Source organism: Caloenas nicobarica, chromosome 7, assembly GCF_036013445.1.
Source record: "Caloenas nicobarica isolate bCalNic1 chromosome 7, bCalNic1.hap1, whole genome shotgun sequence".
In the NCBI taxonomy this organism is placed as follows: Eukaryota; Metazoa; Chordata; class Aves; order Columbiformes; family Columbidae; genus Caloenas; species Caloenas nicobarica.
The window spans coordinates 17,639,182-17,661,997 of NC_088251.1; the positions used below are offsets into that span (position 1 = coordinate 17,639,182).

Here is a 22,816-nt window from a genome sequence, read left to right on the forward strand (position 1 = left end):
GCAGCAACTGCTTCATTTAGAAAAGAGCACTCTTCCACACTTGCATATTTTTGTGAACGGCTGGTCTAGAGACCTACTGAATTTATGCAGTAGAAAATAAGCAAACAGAAAATACAGCCAACACTAATATTGGAAATGTTATAACAGGGAATCCCAGTAGCCATTACAATTGCCATGTGAATTCTTTGTCTATTGCTTTAGGAATACCTTCAACGGGCAGATGTCTGCTTCCCAATATTGACCATAACAAACACAAATAAAGACAATCTCACTAATCTCATTAGAGCCACAGAAATTACTTTAAGTAAGAGACTTTTCCACCATCTCCTTTACTTAACAAACTTCCAACCAAAGGAACACCTTTCCACATCACTTGAGAATGTCTATCTTTATACCACCATACATTTCACTGTTCTGCCTATTAGCTACCTAAAAAATTACCTCTTCAAACCCTACCTCATACCAAATAATCACCCTGATACCTTTTGAGGAAAAAATTTACCTTTTGGTAAATATTTTTTTCTCTTGGATGCAAGTTAGTGAACTTGGTATATAAAACATAAAAGTTTATTTATCGATAATCTACTCAAGTAAGAAAACTGTTTCCTAGTGCTTTCAGCAAATGGTCTCTAGCATGAGCAGCAAGACATCATCCGGTAATTCTTTGGCCCCATGCTAGAGTAGTATAAATGTAAACATTTAATACAAGTACTTCAACATTTCTTCCATTTTATTTAGTTTAGTCAAGATATGGAAGTTGTTTCATACCCACCTTAAATTCTCCCATTAGACAGTCTGCTCGTAGAGAATAAGAATCATACACCTACAAAGACAGACAAGCATGAAATGGAAATGTTCCTAAACTCCATAGTAGAATGGACAGACAATGCTATATGCATCCAGCAGCCTTTTGAACATGCACCATTTTTTCTTACCCGAATGCTAACTGTTTCATCAAGCAACTCTAAAGGAGTCATGTGGACATTGTAGAAAAATATCTGTTAAGGTAAAAAAAAAAAAAAAAAGAAAAAACACCTGTCTCAAAATGACAAACACACAATTCTCTGAACAGAAATTGCAAAACCATTATTTTAAGAGGCTTGCGAAGGATGCCTGCTAAAGTACTTTTACCCTGTCTACTTGCTGGACACATTATGCGATAATTTAGTGCAGAATAAAAAATTAAATTTAGTAAATAAACTTAGTACAGAATAGACAAAATACAGTCACAACTTCCATTTGAATGAATGCAGAAGGCATAGGTGTGCTGCAAACTTTCAGCACTGCCCTTGCTCCTTGCCCTGCACTTCACATTTTCCTCAGGGGAACAATTTCGCAATTATAATTGTTCGTTCATAATTCACTCAATCCTGGTCTAGCCTTCTCTGCTGTAGCTGTCAAAAAGGTCTTGTCTAGGGCTAGTGGTGACAGTGATTGTAATTATTTGCATCTTTGAAATTCAAGGCCATAGGAATAAATCTGATAGCTTGACAGCATGAATATAAATATACTGTTTATTATCTTCTTTGTTTTAGAACAGTATATATGCCTCACTAAGTTTGGTCTTGGAGCCCAGCTATACTCCAGTCCATACTTTATCCAACAAAAGAGAAGGTACATACACATGGTCGCTCCTACTCCATTTTTAGCCTGGTCTGAGACTGCCTGAGAACTGATTCAATACAAGGTGCAACTGCCTTTGTCCTTTCCTTGTTTTTTACCACTGCTTCATAAATCTTGACTGCTTAGTTCAGGTCTCGAAGTTTTCTAACTTCCCTGTTTTTGCCTGCTGGTGTTAAACATGCTTGCCACCCAGTTCCAAAATCTTCTGAATTTTTCAGACCTGTCCAGACAATGAGTTATACCTCAGTATACTCTCTATTGAGCTTAAGCTTTGCAACATTAGCCTTCCAGACATGGGATCATTCTTGTGTCCTTTATATGGCTTTGAATTCTCTCCTGTATTTCGGTGTGTCTGATGTACAGATCCCTATCTAGACAAAGAAATCTAGTTGTGATTTTACAAATCATGGGTAGCAAGGCAATGACATTTCCAGATTTGGTGTGGCAGTCTTACTGACCCAGAGCATTGCACAGAAAGCTAATCTGCACACACCATAGAAGTCTAAAATGGTTCCTAATTATTTTTTCTGTGATTTTAGAAACTCTACACAACTATTCGAAGTCATTATTATGTCACATGGCCAATTGTATCAATGAACTTGTTCTGTATGTCCAGCTGAAGTTTGACGTCCTCTAGATACCTTTATGTGCTAAGACTGCCAGCAACAGAGATGTCTTTAATGATATGAATAAGTAAAGAAAGGGACTGGGAACTGCAAAATGCGTATTAGCCATAATTATCCTTAAATATTACAAAATTCTTATTCACTGATCATAACAAAAGCTGTAATAACTATTTTTCTACGTTTGATAGCATCAACATTTCAGCTACAGTGTTCTAACAGCACTCACTTCATCAAAATATGGGTTGTTTCCTCTTTTGATTCTTGTTCGGTGTGTCTGACCGCAAACGTGAACTTTGACTACTGGTTTTATGTTATTTCCAGGCAACTGACGACCTTCAATGACTCTAATACGAACCTAAAAAAAATATTCAAATATTTTTATTAATTCATTCACTATATTATCTGTCATCTTGGCGATAACAATATCTTACTATACCACCAAAAATTTTAGATAACATCTGAGGTAGCTGGCATATATGGACTGGACAGACTTTTCAAACTTAATTATGATAGGAAGTATAATTTTACTTGAATTTTACAAGACTAGTTGGGGACAATTATTTCAGTAATCTTTTTTTACTTGCTTTTACTACTTATTTTTAAAGATACTATTGTATTTTGAAATCTTAACAACTATAAAATAAATAAGGTTCATCTAGATTTCAGTCAGAACTGCACAAAATTGGACATCTCTGTAACAGGCAAATTTGAAGAATACTTGTGAAATACAGGCTTTCAAATGAAGATGATAATTGTCTCTGTTGTGCATTAGGCTTGTACAATCTGACATCACATTATGCTCAGGCCATGTGAAAGGAGTAATGTCATACCAGGCAGGAAAAGGGGACATGCAACAGTTAATCAATCTATCACCTGGAAATCTTGTGGTTTGTTAGAAAGGATTCTTCGTGTTTTCTTTCCTTTGGTGATGCGTTTAGCTAGCTGGGCTTCCTTCGTGCCACTTGGAACTGCTGGTGTGATACCACCAACTGGAGCATCCAAGACATCCTCATAACCTCCATCGTCTTCTCCATCTCATACAGTAAAAAAAAAAAAGTGCAATTAATAAACAAGTAGTACAGCTTGATGTTAAAGTCACAGGAGTAAGAGTCTGATATCCAAGAGTTCCACTAAAATTGTATTATCATCTCATTTCAACTTTTTTTTCTTTTGATAATCATGTGCTTCCAGCTCCTTTTGAAAGTTAGTCATTTTAGCCTGCTTAAGAACAAATTTATATCCTAACCAAACTAACTGTAGATCTGTCCCTTGTCAGGATGCAGGGTACTTAATACAATTCCCATACAATTTTTTGCATCAACTGATTGAAGTTGTAGCAAAGTACAGTTCAGCTGTAATCACCACCAGACTAGTTCACAATATACCAGAAGTGATGAATTTTATTCCAGTTAAAGCTGTTTCTCAGCAGCAAGACTAGACTATATGATAGCATTGTTTTTTACTTCAGAGTCCTGAAAACATGGAGACATTTAGGGTCTGCCATCCAAAATAAAACTCTGAATGCTGTTCCAGAGCATTTAACTCTGGAATAAACTAAAGTAAGGCTCTTTGACAGTTCTGAAGTCACAATACCTCTGTGGAGGACTGTTCTACAAGCACATGATACTATAATACTGGATTATACAGTGAGTTTCCAGTATTGCAAAACAAGATTCATAAATATCCAGACCACAAAATTGTGTCACTCCCTCGTGTTTACAGCTTCTTTTATTAACTGAAGGACAGTGACTATGGTAAAATCTACAGGAAGAACAAGCTGTGTCTCTGGTTAGCGTTAACAGAATGTTTGTTAACTTTAAGAATTAGTTTGCCAACATAGGGTGATGATCACTTTGCATAATGAAGTTCTCAGCCATGCTTTTTAAGAGACATACGAAACCACAGAGACTGCCATACCACATATTTTATAACCAAAGACTCCACCTCCCTAACATCTCTCGAAGTCCATCTGCCTGGATGGATACATACAACAGATTGATTACACACCCTGACCTAGCACTTAATTTTTGATTTCTGAAACTGAGCTGTACCAATCTCCTCTGGGGAGGTGATTTCATTTCATGGGAAATAGGTATTTACAATAATTAAGGCGTGTTTGATAATTTGCACTGAAATACTTTTCATGCAGTTGCTGAGAAAAGCCTGCCAGGTTTTATTTCATCTGTATTACCTAATAGTTCAGATACATTTTTGAAGAGCTGTCAAAATAATCTCATGTAAGTCAATTTGCATTTTTAGCCTTCAAGTCCACATTTCTGTAAAATTATTTTGAAGTGTAGTAATTTAATACACAACTTTTGTATTTGCATTGCCTACCATTCTACTCCCCAAGAACACCTCTCAGTGAAGTCAGTGGAATCAAAATTTCCCCCCAGAAGACTCCTCATTTCAATTTTTTCCTTCTTATGTTATCATCTCTCAGCAGATGATGGTCAAACTGATTCATTTCTCCTCAAACATATAACATCTATTACATTTACTTCTTTCTACACAAACAGATCCTAGAGATTAGGGTAATTATATGCCTGTCAACTGCAAAAACCCGTTGTTACTTCACTGTTCTTTTAAGGATCTGGAAAACCAAAGGATCTTAAAAACACTCTCAGAAAAAGCCTGGTTAAAATTATATAGAGAGATCAAAGGCTATTTCATACTGATCACAATATTTCATAGGCTAGTCAAACATCAAGCCTAATATAAGATACAAAAGTGCCTTTCAAAACTTTCTTTTCCTATGGGGGAAAAAAAAGTGTAATGATTTAAGAAAATATTTTCACAAAGTTCCCTGACGTTGAAAGTAATAGAATATATTCTTCCATAAATGTGACTTCCCTGCTTTTTTGGTTAGCCCTAGCATTACAACAGATAACTGCTGTTTCTTTGAGCATTCAAAAAACATTTTTTCCTAAACAAAAGCTTTTAAGCAACATCATTCTTTTGTAACCTGACTCCACTGGAGAAAGTTATGCTAAAAAACATTTTATGTCAGGAAATGCCAATTTTCTTCTTAGATGTAGTTCTGAATCATCCTTAATTTCTTTAAAATCACTATCTGGCAGTTGACATGCTTGCTTCTGGTTACATTTTCTTCTGATGAACAATGCTGTTGAATCGCTTTCGTGCCTTATCTTAAATATCTCCATGATCTTTTAACAATAATGTTCTGAGAGAAGACTGAAATACCTTCCTGTGTATTGGTTCCTCCTGGATCATTTGGATTTGCAGGACCAGCTGGTGGCTCATATCCTACTACTAAATCAATCGTTGCCTATAGAGAAATACATAGTTTTTTATGGATCACACAGTATTCATAACAATTGATTTAAAGCAGTAAGTTATTCTAATACTGTAAATGAACAGCTAACTATTCACAGCCACAGCACAGTTTATAATAGAATTTCAGCTATTAGTAAATTAATGAACTGTTATTAAGCTATATATACATAAACCCAATAAAGATTACACAATTTGCAGCTAATGGAATAGGCTCTAAAAGAACATTTAACAAACTGAATCACTGTGTTTATATGTAGAAAAAAATTGCTTGTTCATGCCTCCATCCTGGAAGAAGAACGCTACGGAATTTTCCATTCTAATTATAGAATTGTCTTTTTGCGCTTAACCGCAGATTTGGATTATTGAACACGCCATTGTTATTCCGAGTTGCCACAGTAACATGAGCAGTCAGCAAAAAAAGCCCAACTTTGTGACCAGCTAACCATGACATTAAACCACAGCTGATGAGATACTGAAATTACCCTTAAAGCCTCTTAAGTGTACTAGAATGCAATATGAAATGTTTTAACAGCTGGACTGCACAAGCACACTATGGTTCCAGTTATAGAAATGACTTAATTAATAACCAGTTAATAACTCTGTTAAATTTAAACGCATGCTAGACCAAGTTAAGCAAGTTCTTGTGTAACTTTCTGAACTGAGTTGGCAGTGAACATGTACATGATTATGTGCTTCCTAGAATCAGTGCTATCGCACAGGTGGATAGTAAGAATACAGCAAAAAAGTGCATATGGAACTCCATCTGGTACTTAGGAAAATGCACTTTTTCAACATCGGGCTGATTCCCATGCATACACTGTGGCCCATAATATTTATAACACTTATATATAAATAAATAATGCATAAACAGAAAACAATTTATCTAACTTGAAGGATATTAAGCAAACTCAGATGATACAGACGTAACTGTCTCTTGTTATAAATTTCCTCTGTCTGAAGCTTTTGCTGCAAAAGTCCAAGTATTTAATTTATACAGTAAAAATAACTTGAAAATATGTTTGTTTCAACATTAGCCCCATTGCTGGAGCATTTTGATCAAGAACACAGTAAAACAAGAAAATGTAAGCCACTCACTCCAGTTTCTTGTCCCCTTTCATTTAGCAGAGGTATGAGTTTGAAGGGAAAAGATCTGCTTTGGTTACCTACAAGATCCTTAAGTCCTACAGATGCGCTGCCAATTAATCTGAAATGAAGTAAAAATAATTATGAGAATGCAACCATACATCAAACAGAAGTTCCCTTTTGTCTTTTGCGGATGTCTTCTAGTCAACCAAATAACTCCAGTCATGACTTGAAAACCCAAGACACAACAAAAGTTCATTGCATATGTTATTGAATGATTGTGTACTGCTAATTTGTATTTTCTGTTTCACTGCACTTAAATATGCTGGTGTTATTTACAGATGACACAGTTTTAACCTAGAAGAGGTTAAACCCCTAAATTTAAATAATTTTATGTGTATTTTTGAAAATAATCTTCTGTATCACTTTCAACAGCCACATCACTTGTTTCAGCCACTGAATTCTCATTGGTAAACTAAAGGATGTAATACTTCCCCTATATAGCTTTGCAAACTCTGAGATGAGATGTATAAAGGCTAAATATGACATTGCTGTTGTACCACACAGAAAGAGACACAAAAAGACATACACGCATCTCGGTAATGAAGACAATGAAACAGAACAAATGCAATCAATATGCTTACTAGAGGCTTCACAAAATGAATCTTCTTGCCTGTACCCTACATTTTGGAGTAGGTTCATCTGCTTGCCTCTAAATTCTCAGAATGTTTTGATACAGCTCTAGAGAGGCCTACCAAACTAAGCTGCCCAGGAGATCTGGTATTATGTGGTAGACTCTCCTGAGCTACTTCTGCCTACTTTGGGACTGCACCTGTCACCCTTTAAAAGGGAAAACTGCATGCACATTTAACCTGAGAAACTTCTACGCTGAGTTTCTAACAGTGGTATTGGTCTCATGATATCTGGCACTGTATTTTGTTCCCATAGTATGCAGTAACAGTTTACTCCTATACTGAAGTGGATTACTGGAATAACTGAGATTTTTGCCCGTGAAAAAAACCCCAAGATAATTTCACCTGTAAATATCACAAAGAACAAGCTTTACAAACAAAATTCCAGCTTTGCTGCCAAAGTGGAAAAAAGATCTGTATACTGAGAACTCGACTGAATCACAGAATGTTAGGGATTGGAAGGGACCTCAAAAGATCATCCAGTCCAATCCCCCTGCCAGAGCAGGAACACCTAGATGAAGTTACACAGGAAGGCGTCCAGGCGGGTTTTGAATGTCTCCAGAGAAGGAGAATCCACAACCTCCCTGGGCAGCCTGTTCCAGTGTTCTGTCACCCTGACTGAGAAGTTGTTTCTTCTCAAATTTAAGTGGAACCTCTTGTGTTCCAGTTTGAACCCATTACCCCGTGTGCTATCACTGGTCGTCACTGAGAAGAGGCTGGCTCCATCCTCGTGACACTCACCCTTTATATATTTATAAACATTAATGAGGTCTCCTCTCAGTCTACTCCAAGCTAAAGAGACCCAGCTCCCTCAGCCTTTCCTCACAAGGGAGATGCTCCACTCCCTTAATCATCTTTGTTGTCCTACACTGGACTCTCTCCAGCAGTGGACTGAGGTCCAATTGAATAGATTACAGTGCTTGTTCATAGAGAAGCTGAGGATGCAAGGGCATTTTATGACATGGAGCAAGAGCATTATTATAGCTACTCTCAGGTGCTATGCCATGAGAACATAATTTATTTTTTTTCCAAAGTACATTAGGATAGGTAAGTATAAAACATTACTTTCCTGCAATATACATTCTAAGTATTACGTATTACAACTTTTGTTTAGCTGTGCCCAAAAAATAACTACAATTACTGTTTAGATGACTTTTTGGAATTACTTTGGTGCTTTCCCAGTTTACCTCACTCCTTCGATCCCAGTTGTCTTTTTTATAGTTTTGACTCGCTACTCTAACCTTTCACTTCTGCCCCCCAAATTGCCAGAGTACAGCAATGTTCCAGCTATGCCCCATATTCCTCACACACAAGGGATGGGATAGATGTGAAAGCAGTTTAAGATCAGGACATGCTGCAGAGGAAATGCATGAAATTGTTCTAACCTTTCAGATGACTGTAACTGAAACTGATGCCATTTCTAACATCTGCCTCTCCTCCCTTTACTGAACAGAAACCTGGATTCAGTATTGTAGTCTTGATCCAGTATCCTTTTAAACACTGTGGAAACACACCTCGTTATTTCAGTGACCACTAGATCAACCCTAGGTGTATTTTCACTTTTTACAAACTGTTGCACAGAGCTGGACGTTGTCTGAAACACTGACTCCATGCATTTCTCAACTTTAGGGAGCTTAAGAAGCAATTTCTCCTGTTATGCAATCAAAATTACATGCAACCCACAAGACAAACCTAGATTTGGAACATCAGATATACAGGCAGTGGTCTTATTTATCCCTCCAACTGTAGTGTTATTTGACATTTCTTATGATTTGATGCAGCAGATCTTGACACCAAACAGTAATGTATACCTAACTCAGGAAACAATGGCAGATGGTCTTTCTCAAAAAAAAGGCTTATTTTTTCCCCTGTGGCTTTAACGTTCTAAAAATCATGTGATATAGAAGTCAAGTAAGTCTGACATTACATAGCAAAGAGAACATCTCCCGCTATATTCGACCAAACTATTCTATGTAAAGGGCAGGTGTCATGCAGACAGACAATAATATTATTCAACAGTCAAAGAAAAGAAGAAAAAGATCATTCCATGATCGAAAATCCCCAAACTGTTAAAAAAGGAAAATGTTGAGTAGATTAATGCGTTTTTCTCTTTATTACATAGCCTTCTAACATGTTAATAGTTTGAAAGTAGGTATAAGCAAATGGGAAACAATTCCTACAGTTGGAAGGAACAAATGCTGGAATTTCATTTACACAGCTGGATACTGAAAGAAACAAACTGCTGTTCACTCCTTTCCCTTCAGTGCAAAATTAATCAGTAAAATCTTTCAACTCCAAATATTCTTATTTTCCCCAAATCCTTTAGTTGTGACTATGCCTTCCCATTTGAGAATAACAGAGAAGGGAGAAATCCAGCAAGACTACCGCAAACTAGCTAGGCCAAATTTGATTCTACAGAAAGGCAAAGAAAATCTTTTCCTATGTACACGTGTAGAAAAAATTTGCAGACTTGCTACTTTGATTTGATATGAGCTGGAGTGACTTACATTAACTCCAAAAAGAACTTCAGTTAAGAAGTCACCCAGTCTCGCATCATGTGGATGACTGTTTCAGCAACTACACCCTCTTATCTGGTGACATTAACTCAAGAACAGCTGTTCAATAGTAGTGCTGCTGAAATTTTCCATCATAAGTTTCCATTTATGCATCCTCATCTGTCTTGCGCAAATGATAATTGTGCATGCATTTGAATACAAAGGAATCATTTTAAAAATTCTGATCACCTTCAGGAAACTGAAGAGACAGTCAGACTACTTGCTTGCTACTAGTTGCCTCTAAAGTCCTTTGTTTTCCCCTCCATTAACAGGTTGGGCAACAATAGCCTTCAGTCTTTTTCCACTCTAGCAAAAGTGAGAAATCTAATATTCAGCCTACACACTATCTTAGCCTACTTCTAAGCTTCAGGTCGTCAGTCTTTTGCCTTCCTCAAAGTGGCCCTGTTCACTGGATCCGGGATGCTTCACCCCTCCCTTAGCAGAACCACAGGACTGATGAGGTTGGAAGGGACCACTGAACATCATCTAGTCCAACCCCTCTGTTCAAGTAAAGTCAGCTAGAACAGGTTGCCCAGGACCATGTCCAGTCTTGTTTGGATCATATAGTTACTCAGTGGCTGAAGTAATATTTTCAAAAGTAACAAGGAATGCCTCAAGGTCATCACTAGGTCTCATTTTGTTGTACAGGTCTAGAAGAAAGACTTTTTTCTGAGATGCTTCTCTCACATCTCTAATCTTTGGGCTAAGTCAGGTAAGCCCACGTCAGCTAAGTCAGATACAGCACCAGCTGTTGTTGCGACACCACATCCATTAACAGTTCATTGATGTTTAATGCTTTGCTGCAAGGTCTGCCACTGTACGCACTTCTGATATGTAACTAGACTCCCAGTTCTCTGCACCACTACTGTTAAGTTGCTCTGTTTCTCTGAACTCTGAAGACTTTTTACCTTCAGGCAGGACTGCATGCAATCTCTCTCTGAAGTCATGACTTTCAAGGTGACAAGTCCTTTCCTTCCAGCATAGACGAAAAGACTTTCTGTCACCTATTCATCCTCAAAGGATACTGCTCTTTGCTGGAGCTATTTCAGCTTTCTTCCTCTTGTGTAGGCAGACAACATTTGCCCAATTAATTCCAGATCACACTGGTCTCTTGACACCATCAAGTGGGATAGTTTCTGCTTTCAGAATAGCTCAGTACATCCTCTGATCTTTGTTCATCAGTTGTTTTGGCAGTTGACAGCAAATGAGTATTGCTTCTTAACTCTACTTAAGTACCTTTTTGGCCACCCCTAAGATTTGTATATGTATAGTGCCCAGTCAGCCAGGTCTCAAACCTTTCCAGTTTTGCAGAAGTAAAGCAAAAAACCTGTCCTGCCACAAGCAGTTTAAACATTCTCATCTACCACTGAAAAAGATGCTAAAGATAAATGCAAAGTATACATTTAGAAGCAGATTTTAAACCTTATCAGTACTAGGCCTATAATACTTTACCCCAGTAATCAAAGGGAAATACTTAGTGTATCAGGATGAAATCAGTGATGACCAACTATTAAACACAGTGTTGCATTTGTACCAAAGCTAGATAATCCTGTGGTATGGTTAGCACTTCCTGTTAGCTGCCCAAATAACCAAAAGAAGTGAAACTTCACACCCATGCCTGGATCAGGAAATGCTCACTCACAGTACCAGCCATTTTATTCCTCCTCCTCCTCTGTTTGAAGGTAGCAATTTATACTTTATTATTTAGCATACCACATCCTTCAGCTGCTTAAATGTTACTTCTACTGGAAGCCCAGTGATTTTAATCCCCTGAGAGTCAAGCATTTAAATTCTTTCGACTTATTTTTAAGGGCTTATTTTGGCAGAGGTTTATACTGATTATTCTCATCAGCAAACTTGATCCCACACTGCAGTTATAATTGCTACACTCAATCTTTCTTTCTCAGTGTGTATACGTTCCATTACAGATTTTATGCTACATGACCCAACACCCACCTTCTGTTATTTATGCTGTGTTTTAAAATTTTTACTAAGAGCAAACCAACTATTTCTATCTTATTTAGTTATTTGATAATACTCTTTGCAAGAACAAACTTCTAAAAAGAAAAAAAGCATGGATACTATTTTGTATGTGGCAGAAAACCCCAAAACTGAATCATAACCAGGCTGGATGTTGCATACAACGTATGCAGGGAAAACCTGCAACTATGCACAGTCACGCTGATGTGGAAAAGAATCCACACAAAAGGGCAGAGCTGTAGGAGGATTCAAACAATCTAAAAATCATTTAACTACAGAAAATACTTTAAAATTATTAAATAATTTGCTGCACTGTTCTTTTGTGGCTGCATTTTTCTGCTTGAGAAAAGGGTGTGCCCAGCCTGTTTTTCCTCTGTGTCGCTAGGTTACTAACTACGCAAAGAACCTGGGGAAACACACAATCCCAACTGTCTTTCAAACAGAATGAAAATCAGCTCATTCAGACACGACTGTAACTTCCTGTTAACATTTTTTTTCTTAACTTCACGGGGACAACTGAAATTACTGGGGGGTTTGTGTTTGTTTTCTAACTGCATAAATATCTGCATTCTGAGAGTTTGAAATCTTTTTACTAACAGTATTAGACATAATAGAAAACAGATGTGTTTTCTTTCCAGCCATCTTTATGCTGGAAAATCTAGCTAAGCAGGGATCATATGAGTCCTCTCTAGTTTATTCCTGTGATGGTCTGTCTGCACACATGTCAGTGCGGTTTGCTTTGTTTATCTTTTCCAATGACTGTGTCTTTTTACTATGAACAGCACTCATTTAATCTATCTGCAAAAGTTTAGCAATCCTGTAAATGAAGCAGTAAATTCTATCTCCAGGAAAAAAGAAACAGAAAAATATTCAAATGTTCTTTTGGGGTTGATTTACAGAAACATGCCAAAGCGATGAGTTAAGTGTTTTGGCACAGCGTAAAAACAGAATAACATCCACTGTGTTCCTCCTCCTGCATCAGCATAAGAACAGGCTGGATGAACAACTATATAAGTTTCTAGGAGCTGCAACAAATCACAGGTTATATCACAATCTTCTGCTGTGTCATTCTAGAGGGGAGTGTGGGTTCTGTAGTCACCTCGTAGGTGCAGCAACAAACCAGGTGCCCAGAACTAGTCAGGAGTAACCCTGCGTGGAACAGCAGAGCATGTACTGGCTGGAAGCTTTGTGAGTGAGCAGCTGGAGAGAGGGAGTTGGGTTGAGAAACACATTGTTTTGCTTCTAGCCTACACTGTAGCAAAGGGGGCAGAACCTTGGAGAAAAAGTTGTCATCCTTGAAAATAACGAGAACAATCCCCACTGCTTATTTTCCTCCAGAAGAGCGAAAACAATGCCAAGGATATGGTGAAGTTTCTTCTCAGTGCTCTTTCTTAGGTGACACTGTCCCTTACGTGTATTCTTTACACTCAAAAACTAAATCCCAATTCAATCGAGACTTTAAAGTAAAATAAAAACATGAACCCTCAAATCTCACTTAGCTTAAACACCAGATACACCTCGCAAATTAATGGGTCTACTCGTTAATAATGTCAAAAGTACATGCCAAACACTGGGTTTCTGGAATAATGGACCTTTACCTATGAAAGACTTAGTTAACACCAAATTTACAAGTAAAAACTAATATTGTCCAGCCCTCACTCCTCTACCTCCCTTTTTAAAAAACTGTAATTATAATAGGTGACATTTCCTATTATCTTGCTACAGTCAGGAAGCCTACTCATCTGTTTCCCACTTCGCACCCCCTTATCCTGTTTCCCTGCCAATAGCCCTTCCAAACACATCACACCCTGCAAATATTCAAACATTATCGAGAATGTATTTTCAAAGAGCATTACTTTGAAGGTGTTGCTCTGTCTTTGGTATGGACTCTACATATTTTTGCACAGCTCCACACATGGAAGTCACTTTCTCAAAGAATTTTACTGGTTTCCTTTTTTAAATTGTACACAGAATAAATAAGTGGTGGACAACTTCCAGTGCCTAAATCCAAGCAAAACAAACAGGCATTTGCACAAGCTGGGGGTTAAGCACTACATACATGAGTCCAGATGATATTTACAACTATCATTGAAAAAAAAATCCCAAATGCCTGCTTAACTTTGAACCCACGTACAGAGTGAAACATGGTAGGGGCTTCAGAGAAGAACCTTCCTTTACTTTCCAATACGTTATAAAATCCATTACAAAATTCTGATTACTGGTAAGCTTTCCTATATCAAGTTCTGTGATTTCTGGGATTTCCCTAAAGTCAGAGGCATGCAATATGTTCCTGCTTTACTGACCTACAGGAATCTCAAGAATGAGAGATCTGAGGGCATCAGCTTGACTCACAGTGATTTTATGACAGAGCTGTTAAGAGTACTGTAAAGAACTGAATTCACATAATGGGAAGAGACAGAAAGTAGTAAAGAAAAGCTAACAATGGAAGTGGACTACTATCAATAAATATGAATGTATACCTACTTCAGTGTCATCAAATATATAAATGTGCAACAACAGCAACAACAACAAAAAGAAAGATTATGTGATATCATGCTCCCTTTCAAAACACCAACAGCCAGCTTGGCATTGACAGAAAAGAGAGAGCGTGAGAGTGCAGCAAACAGAGAAACAGATCCTTGTTCAAAATCTAGGACTTTATACAAAGAAGTAGGGAACTGGTATCTAATTTTTGATAAGCTGTTCTTTTTTTCTGCACAGATTTTAAAAAAATCTCTATGAGTGATGCTTGTCCAAATGTACATATTTATCTTTTTAGACAAAAATCCTGTGATTTAAGCAGAAATAGGTAGAAGATCTTAACCACCATAGGGTAGCTAAAGATTAAACACATTGAAGAAACTTTATCTTGTTATGTGTGTTAAAAAACTCCTAGACTTTGCCAGAGCTTTTAGTACAACCATGTTTCAACACAACATAATACACTCTCTCCCTGCTGTAGATTATCTTCTGATTAGCTTGCTGCCACCCTTTTCCTGCAATTGATTTTAGGGACCAGGTTTATTTCTTTGTGATGAGTCAGAAAACAAATGGCATGAAAACACAAGAGGTTGCTAACAATTTCAACCAGTAACTTACGTCTTCTTCATTCAAATGATGTGCATGTATTGCTTTAAAGTATACTGTACACCTCCAATTCTGATAAACTTAAAGCTTAAATCCTACAAAACTCCAGATACTTCAGAAAATAAACCAAACAACTCTATCAGAACCATATAAAACTTGTTAGAATCTACATTATGTATTTGTTTCATCACAAATACAGCAGGAACCCCAAAGTCTTAGCTCAAAATGACAAAAATTACCCTTCATCTTTACTGAAGTTTATATACTATGCTTTTTAATAGAATGTGAAATGATTGAATTCTATTGTTCCCATATAAAATATTTTTACCTTTCACAGCAACAATTTATTTCAGTGGCCACAGTCAAAAGGTCTTATCAACTCAATTCACAGGAACAAATCTATTCTTATTAAAAAAAAGTTTGAAAAAATACAAAGACTGCTCTTAAAAGTTAGTCGAACAAGACACCTTAATTACTTATGTGCTTACTTATTATATGTTCCTATTTTGTAAAAGTCTACAAAAAATGTTTAAATGCCAACATGGACATCTGACAGCATTTCAGTACCCTGAAACATTTTATAATGTTATCTCCATTCATATAAAGATAGAATCCTCAGTTCAAGGTGGCTCCTTTCTCAGTGTCCTCAACAGCAAGATTAAACTAAAAAATTGCCCAATAATTTCCAGAAAATCATAAAGTCCATGCATCTTTTCTGATCTAATTACTTCATGTGTAGAAAAAATAGATGTATTTTTCATTTTTTAGTTGAAGGAAATCTATTTGTGTTTTGTGTGATATCTTTCCAGGCACATGTAGATATAGCTGCTATTTGTTTATGTTCAATTTTCTAAAATGAATAATAAAACTCGATTATGTCAAAACTAAGTATTTTACTACTACATGAAGAATTTTTCGTCTGAGCACTGAGGACTCAACAAACTGCATGAATGAAACTTCAGTTTAGCCTCTTAAAAATGAAAAAAAAGGCCCATACACAAAAAGATCTGCAACCTCAGAACCAAGGATACTTGATTTTTAGATGTCTGAAAAATGCAGAACCCAGTTTTAGGTATATAGGTAGGTATATAGGTGCTGTACATTCTGGTACAGCTTAGACTACTAGAGTAGGATTCAAGGCTATCGACATGCACTAATAGCACTAACCAAAACAGAAATGGTGCAGGAGGGACCTGCATGTTAAATTCCTGCATGTTGAAAATGGGTATGGCATTGAAAATGGCATCATGAAAATGGGTATTTCTATCTCCTGAGGACCCTAAACTCTCAATCCTTTACTGATAGTAGGAGTCTCTGCTTTTCCTTTCCAATAAATGAATGTCGGAAAAGACAATTCTCAGCAGCCTCTCGTTTTTATAACAGACTAGAGTCTTCCTCTAAGGAATGGGAAGCTAGATATCCATTTTCTTCCTCTGCTGAGGTTTTTCAATTTACTTTTCACAAAAGACTCTCATAATATCAAACTACATTATTTTCTTAAAAAAATAAACCAAAACAAAAAAACCTCACCAACCAAGGAAAAAAACCTCAATCCATTTTTAAACAATGTTTGAAATATATAACCAGAAGAGGAGGCAGCAACAGGATCATCAGTCTTCCATATGCACAACGAGCTTGAGGTTTATAACACTTGGCCAACAATTGGAGACAGATTCATCTCCCTACTCAGTATGAGAGAATTTACTCTCACATCTGACATCGAAAGAGAGTTCTGCAAGGTGATCTTGTGGAATTTACTTCTGTCTTCAAGTTCAAGCTTTTTAAGGACCGTGTAGAGAACTCATGATTCATTGTGCCAGGAAGACTACAGTAGGGACATGACATTTCATAGATTAAAAAAACCCCAAAACCCAAAAAAAACAGAAACCCAGATTCCATTCCCAAAACAGATTTTTTATTTTATCCAACATATTTATTGTGATGACTAAGTCAGTGTCCCAGGAGATGAGTCTAGGAATTCAATCCTCCCAGACAAGATAGGAAATTGAACTTAGGCTTCCCCTCTTCCTCAAAATACAGCCTCTCAGAGAGATTTTTAAGGATCATTAAGAGACTTAACTGCATTTTGTAATTTTTGGTGGTTTGTGTTAGCTGTGCTCTGAGAATGCCAATTACGAGTTCTTCAGAACTGCTTTCTGGACACTTATGTATACTAGTTTTGTGTGCTGCCCTGCACCATTCTGCAAGATGATGACCCGCACTAGGTATCTGTAGTGGCATAGATCCAGTTACAGCAGCTGTGGTTTTCAAATGACAGTAATAGGTCAGGGGATCTATGTTTTACCCAAACTCTGCCTTAAATATCTAAAAAGTTCCTTGAGTTTAGCTTCAGCATGTCTGAAATGTAGCATAAAAGAAAGCTGACACTTTGCTTCAGAGTAAAAATCCAACTGGTGAAGGATAGAAAGTCGACTGGCTTATAGGCTACAAGTAGGTATTACATCAGAAAACATCTAATTGCATCCATCATTTCTCTCCAGTAATCATCAGCTCCATTTTTCCCTGGACTTCTGTATTGAAAGTTGTGTTTAATACTGGTGAAAAAAACAAAACAAAACAAACCAACAACATACTTGTTCTGTCCAATTGTTTCGAAATCCTTCACAGTAATTGTCAGGGAAGATGAATTATCCAGAGCAATTCCTTTCAAGTCAAACTCAAGAATCTGAACAAAAAAATGAAGTAAAATCAAATTATAATTACAAGTTACATGCAAATTATTTAACAGCAGAGCAGCATACACAACAAAATTATTCAGAAATAAATTTTGCATTTAGTGACAGACCAGACCAGCTTACATTTGCAAAAGTGAAGTTAAAAATCTGGGAACATGCTCATAGTATGTTCTTGATTTGCTAGTTACTAGCAACAGAAAAATAACTGAATTTTTTAATACTGAGCCATTACCTCTTTTTCAGTTCCACTTCCTCACACTAACATAAATATTTTCTTGTCCTTCATAAGATCTGATAGTATTCCCCTGCAATACTGGTTGGAGTCAGTTGCTGTTTAATTTAGACAAATATTTGTAAGTTCCCTTTCTTTGTATTCCTAATTACAAAATGTAAGAATAATCTTTAACTTTCATTTCTGGTTGTGAAAAATATGCTACTAAGAAAGCATTTTCCCCAAGAAAAACATTACTGAAGATGCAGAAGAGGACCACTCCTACAAATAAACCACAAGGAACTTCAATACAAGATTAATTCTAATTATGCAGGGTTTTCTCCTAGTATATAATGAAGGATCTATGTGGCTAAGCAATGGCTGAGTATCATTTGGTCCACAGTAAGACGGAGCAAAACCAGGCCACAAACTAACTCAAGAGATATCGATCTACTTTAACATAAAAACATTACTTAATGAATTGTAATACGTTGCAAGATGAATCCCTTCACCTGCATTTACCAACACCTCGAAAGAACACATATGACTAGTTCCTGTTTCTAACTGATATTCACAACTGTAGAAATTGACTTACCAATTTCACAAGCGTTTTGTCTTAAAAAAGACCAAGAACTGATGAAAAAAAAATTACCTCATTCCAAACAGGATTAAGTTCACTGTCAATTTTCTTTGTTTTCTTTTTTTCATCTGCAAATACAAACAAAGCATGATGATCTGGTTTTGCTAAAGCATTACACAAATATCACAATTTTTCCTTTCACTTTTCAAAAGAAAGTTTGAGCTTTAAATCAAATGTTCCAATTCTTTTTGCCTCTTCCAGTAGCTGCACATTTTACAATCAAAAAGTCCCCTGGGCAATTTTAGTAGCTGAGGCTTTTTATTCTGTTTTGTTTAACCATAGTTAGACATATTCCCAAAAAGAAAAATTAATATTTAGGTCTCCCAACCTTTTATGACCCTTGACTGCAACTTCAGTACTGATGATAGACTAAAAGGCTTAAAGACATCAAACCAAACAGTAACCTCAAAGTGATGAACTTCAGTACTAAAGACAATGTGTTACACATTTACCACATCCTAGTTACAAAACACTTGCAAGTGTTTAGCTCTGACATAAAATCACTTGGAAAAAAAAAATCTTAAGAAGATATGCATACAGTGTCAGCACTTTCTGCTTTAAATGAGCAAATATTAGCAGAAATATACGTCTATAAGAGGAAATGCAGTCCTTCCTCAAAAAAAATGGTTCCCAGAGGTTATGCAGATCACTTCACTAACACTTACTGTAGTCTAAAAACTACAAATTTTCCATACTTCATGGTAAAATTTGCATTTGGTCAACCTACAAATCATGACAGTGTGGGGTGTGGTGTAAATTATATATAGTTTGGAGAATAATACAGTGTTGCAGAGGCCCTGTGCAGGCTCCCCTCACCTATTAAAAAGGGAAACAATGTCCTGTTCTTACAACAGGTTCAAAGCAAGTAACATGCCATGGCTTTATTTTTGCTTTTTGGTAGCACTGTATGTACAGAGCTTCGACAGAGAACAAATCTTGACACAGCGCTCAGAAGTGCAAAAGAACATTGGCAAACATGCAGCTCTCTAAACAGAAATTGCATATGATAGTGATAGCAAGTGAGTATATTTAAGTAGTCAGTAAACTAACTGACAATCTATCAAATGCTCAGCCACCACAAGAAGGATAAATTTCAGACACACTCCTTGTATGTAAGGACTACTGTAAAGGTAATAGCATTTTTACTATTTGCAAGTTACGGCTATACTTTGCCAGGAAAACACTGCAATCGCCTGGGAAGCAAGAGTAAAGATTGCTATATGGGCAAGTTCATCTACCTACTATTGAAGCAGTAGACTCTGGTGGCTCTTTTGATTGGACAAGAGGGGGATGTACTGCAAGAAGAAAAGCCAGCCTATACTGCAAATTACGAGAACTGACTCACATTTATGTAACAGGAATTGTCTACAATTTATACAGGATATTGACTCACATCGTACCACAAAGGAAAGAGCATTCATAACATACCGTGCTGTGGACTCGCATTTTGCGGAACCAAGAGCTAATTAACATGCTAGTAAGAGAAATTGACCTTCATGTTATCTAATAGGAGACAAAGCATTTTCAAAATTCAATATCCCAGAATATCTGGGGTTTGGCACTGGTACTCCAAGTTCCCCTACAAATAGGAGCTGAAAGTCACGGAAAAGATGTTCTCAGCGCTGGTGAAAAAAAGAGAAAGTTGCAGTTGTTTCTAAAGGAGGTAGTGAATCACAGACCTGATCCTGAGGGAACTAATGGGTAAAAGTCCTGTGATCCCTGCCTAAGCTCAAATGTAACTCTGTAAGGTAAGGAAAGCCCTGGCTTGAACAACAGTCAAGACAGTTTTTGACAAGGAATAAAATTTTCCACTCTAGGATACCCATTTTTATAAATGCAAGAGTAAGACTTATGATATCACTAACAATACACATATTTTAGTTTACACTGATAAAAACACTTTTTGTGTTATGCATTTGTGTGAAAGTTGGATGAAAAATGCTGGGAAACAGCTTACATTGGGATTTAGTGGTAATTTTAGTCAATCTGAGTGTGGCATTCACATTCCTTGAGCATGTACTTTTCATGTATTTTATTCACTTTACTGACTTTTTATTACATGTTTTATCATTCTTTTAATGCACTGGGGGTTTTGTTGTTGTGGGTCGTTTTTTTTTGGTTTTTTAACTGTTGGCAAAGAGCTTTCTTCTTCCCACCAAAAAAAAATCTCTGTCAAGCAGAGTAGGATGGACTGTCCAGTTATTCCAGGAGCTCACATAAGTTCCATGTCCTCAGGCTGCCTTCTTCTACTGGTAATGAATCCAGCTACAGTAGCCAAGACTGTAAACCACATCAGAATAAACTGTAAGACAGGGCCAGTCATTATTTTAAGTTTAGCCCTACCAAGAAATAGTAGGTAGATGAACTTGCCCATATAGCGATCTTTACTCTTGCTTACAAGAAGTAATTATTTCCTTTATTTTGATAGAAACATTATACTATCACATATTGTTTAATATTCTCAAGTGGAAATGAATGCTATAAGAACTTAGTGATAGTCAATGAGATGACAGTGTCCAAAAAAAAATTCAAGATGAGCTGTTTAAATAAGAACTGTTCCATCGGGATAAAGATAATCACAGTACCACAAAGCAACCAGTGCTTACATCTTAAATTTTTTCTTCTATTATAACTAGCTTTTTTATCAATTTCAGCAGGTGGGGAATAGCAGAGGCAAGCATCTTTTAGAACAGTCTTAAGTCTAAGATTCAAGAGAGAATCACATTTCAGTTCACTAAGTTTCCCATAAAACTTTCGTGAATGAAGAATTAAGATTGCACAGTGGCAGCTACTGCAGGATCAAACAGGCAGGCCTCCAAAACCCAGGAAATTAAAATTAGGGTAATTTAAGTCTCTGCAAAACAGAAAATATAGATTTAGTGAATAACTACACTCTAATACTCTCTTCTTTCACACACTGAAATATAAACTAACGTAGATACGAACCACTGCAGGCCTGCTGGAAAGCTCTAAGATTAAGCACAAATGGAAAAAGAAATTTTATTCAAGTTGGCCCAACCAAACTGAATGCCATTTCACATCAGTTTTTAATGCATAAAGCTGACTGAGGCAGTCAAAAGGAATGATCAAAGCACTAAACATCCTATTATTGACTGCACATATAAGCAATGTTTGTGTCAGTTTTTACACCCAAAGACAAGAATCTGACACATTTTTCTCCAGTTTGATATTTCTTACAAACCAAAAGAATTGTACCAGTTTAATCATTACCACTTAGTGCCACTTGAGCAAATAGCAACAGTTTTTAATATTAATTTGACTCATAATTTGTCTCACACAGAGTGACAATGAACTCAGAATTCTGCAGTAACAGCACGCAGTTCAGACAGCAATACTCATTTACTCTGAGGGTGTAGTTCTCTTTGAACAGTGAGTTGTTCTTAAAGTAAATAAAAGTTTCATCCCACTGGACTTAACATAAATGTGTAAAAAAAGACAAATACTTGCACAAAACCCCTCTGTTTAAGATATCATAACAGAAACAGCTGCCTATTTCCTCTAGTATGTACCTAATATATGTGACTGTATTAAATGTACTGACTATAGTCTATAACTAGCTCAGTTATACAAATTTGATAAAGTCTGTTCTATACATAGATGAAATTATACTAACATAGGTGTGTTAACAGAGTGTTTGCAGAGTCACTTATATATTAATAGTTGCAGGATCATGGCCTTTTTCTTCACAGGCGTAAAGGTCTAATCCTGAGACATACTGTGTGTTTTCATTGAAGTCTTAAAATTACTGTGACATCAGCAAAGGCTATGTAAGTCAAAGTTTGAAAAAGCTAACAAACAAAACACTGTTCAATGAAATCTCAACTTCTATAGCAATTTTCTGTCAAATGAGTGCTATTCTCTAAGACTTCTCCAAGAAAACTCCAGATTCAAACAAAAGCACGAAAATGTACTGCAGGGCTGTGGCCAAAATCCTGCAAATGCCTGAGTTTTCCCCCAGTCTGGAAAATAAACTCCCAGTTGGCTTTTTTATGTCCCCCAGGAGCTACAGTGGGTATGAACTACTGTTAAAAACTGCTGCCCTTTGACATATAGCTTCCCAAAAATAAGACTGGTTTCCCATCTCTACACACTAACCGGGTATATAGAAAAAAAAAAAAAAAATCTATAAACAGCCAAAAGTTCAACATATTTCAGATATGATCCCTACAACCTTGTACCTGGCAACCAGCTACATTTACAAATTAAATCAAAACTGCTCAACAGGTGGCAAAACTCTAAAATTTTCTGCCTCCCTTGAATCAGTCTGGACAGAAAGCAAAAAATCAGACTGTTGTTATGTAGTAA

At 36.6% G+C, this 22,816-nt stretch overlaps 1 protein-coding gene across 1 annotated transcript in view; it reads right to left on the minus strand.

The window, feature by feature from the left end:
- Positions 1-22,816, minus strand: part of MYOF (myoferlin) — a 72,120-nt gene that overhangs the window by 47,422 nt on the left and 1,882 nt on the right. Inside the window, exons 2-9 of the mRNA XM_065639561.1 lie at positions 18,503-18,558; positions 17,538-17,629; positions 6,642-6,750; positions 5,454-5,538; positions 3,123-3,283; positions 2,476-2,604; positions 936-998; positions 773-823 (exon numbers count right to left, since the gene is read on the minus strand). Coding sequence (XP_065495633.1) covers positions 773-823; positions 936-998; positions 2,476-2,604; positions 3,123-3,283; positions 5,454-5,538; positions 6,642-6,750; positions 17,538-17,629; positions 18,503-18,558 — 746 coding nt within the window. The remainder of the gene's footprint in view (positions 1-772; positions 824-935; positions 999-2,475; positions 2,605-3,122; positions 3,284-5,453; positions 5,539-6,641; positions 6,751-17,537; positions 17,630-18,502; positions 18,559-22,816) is intronic.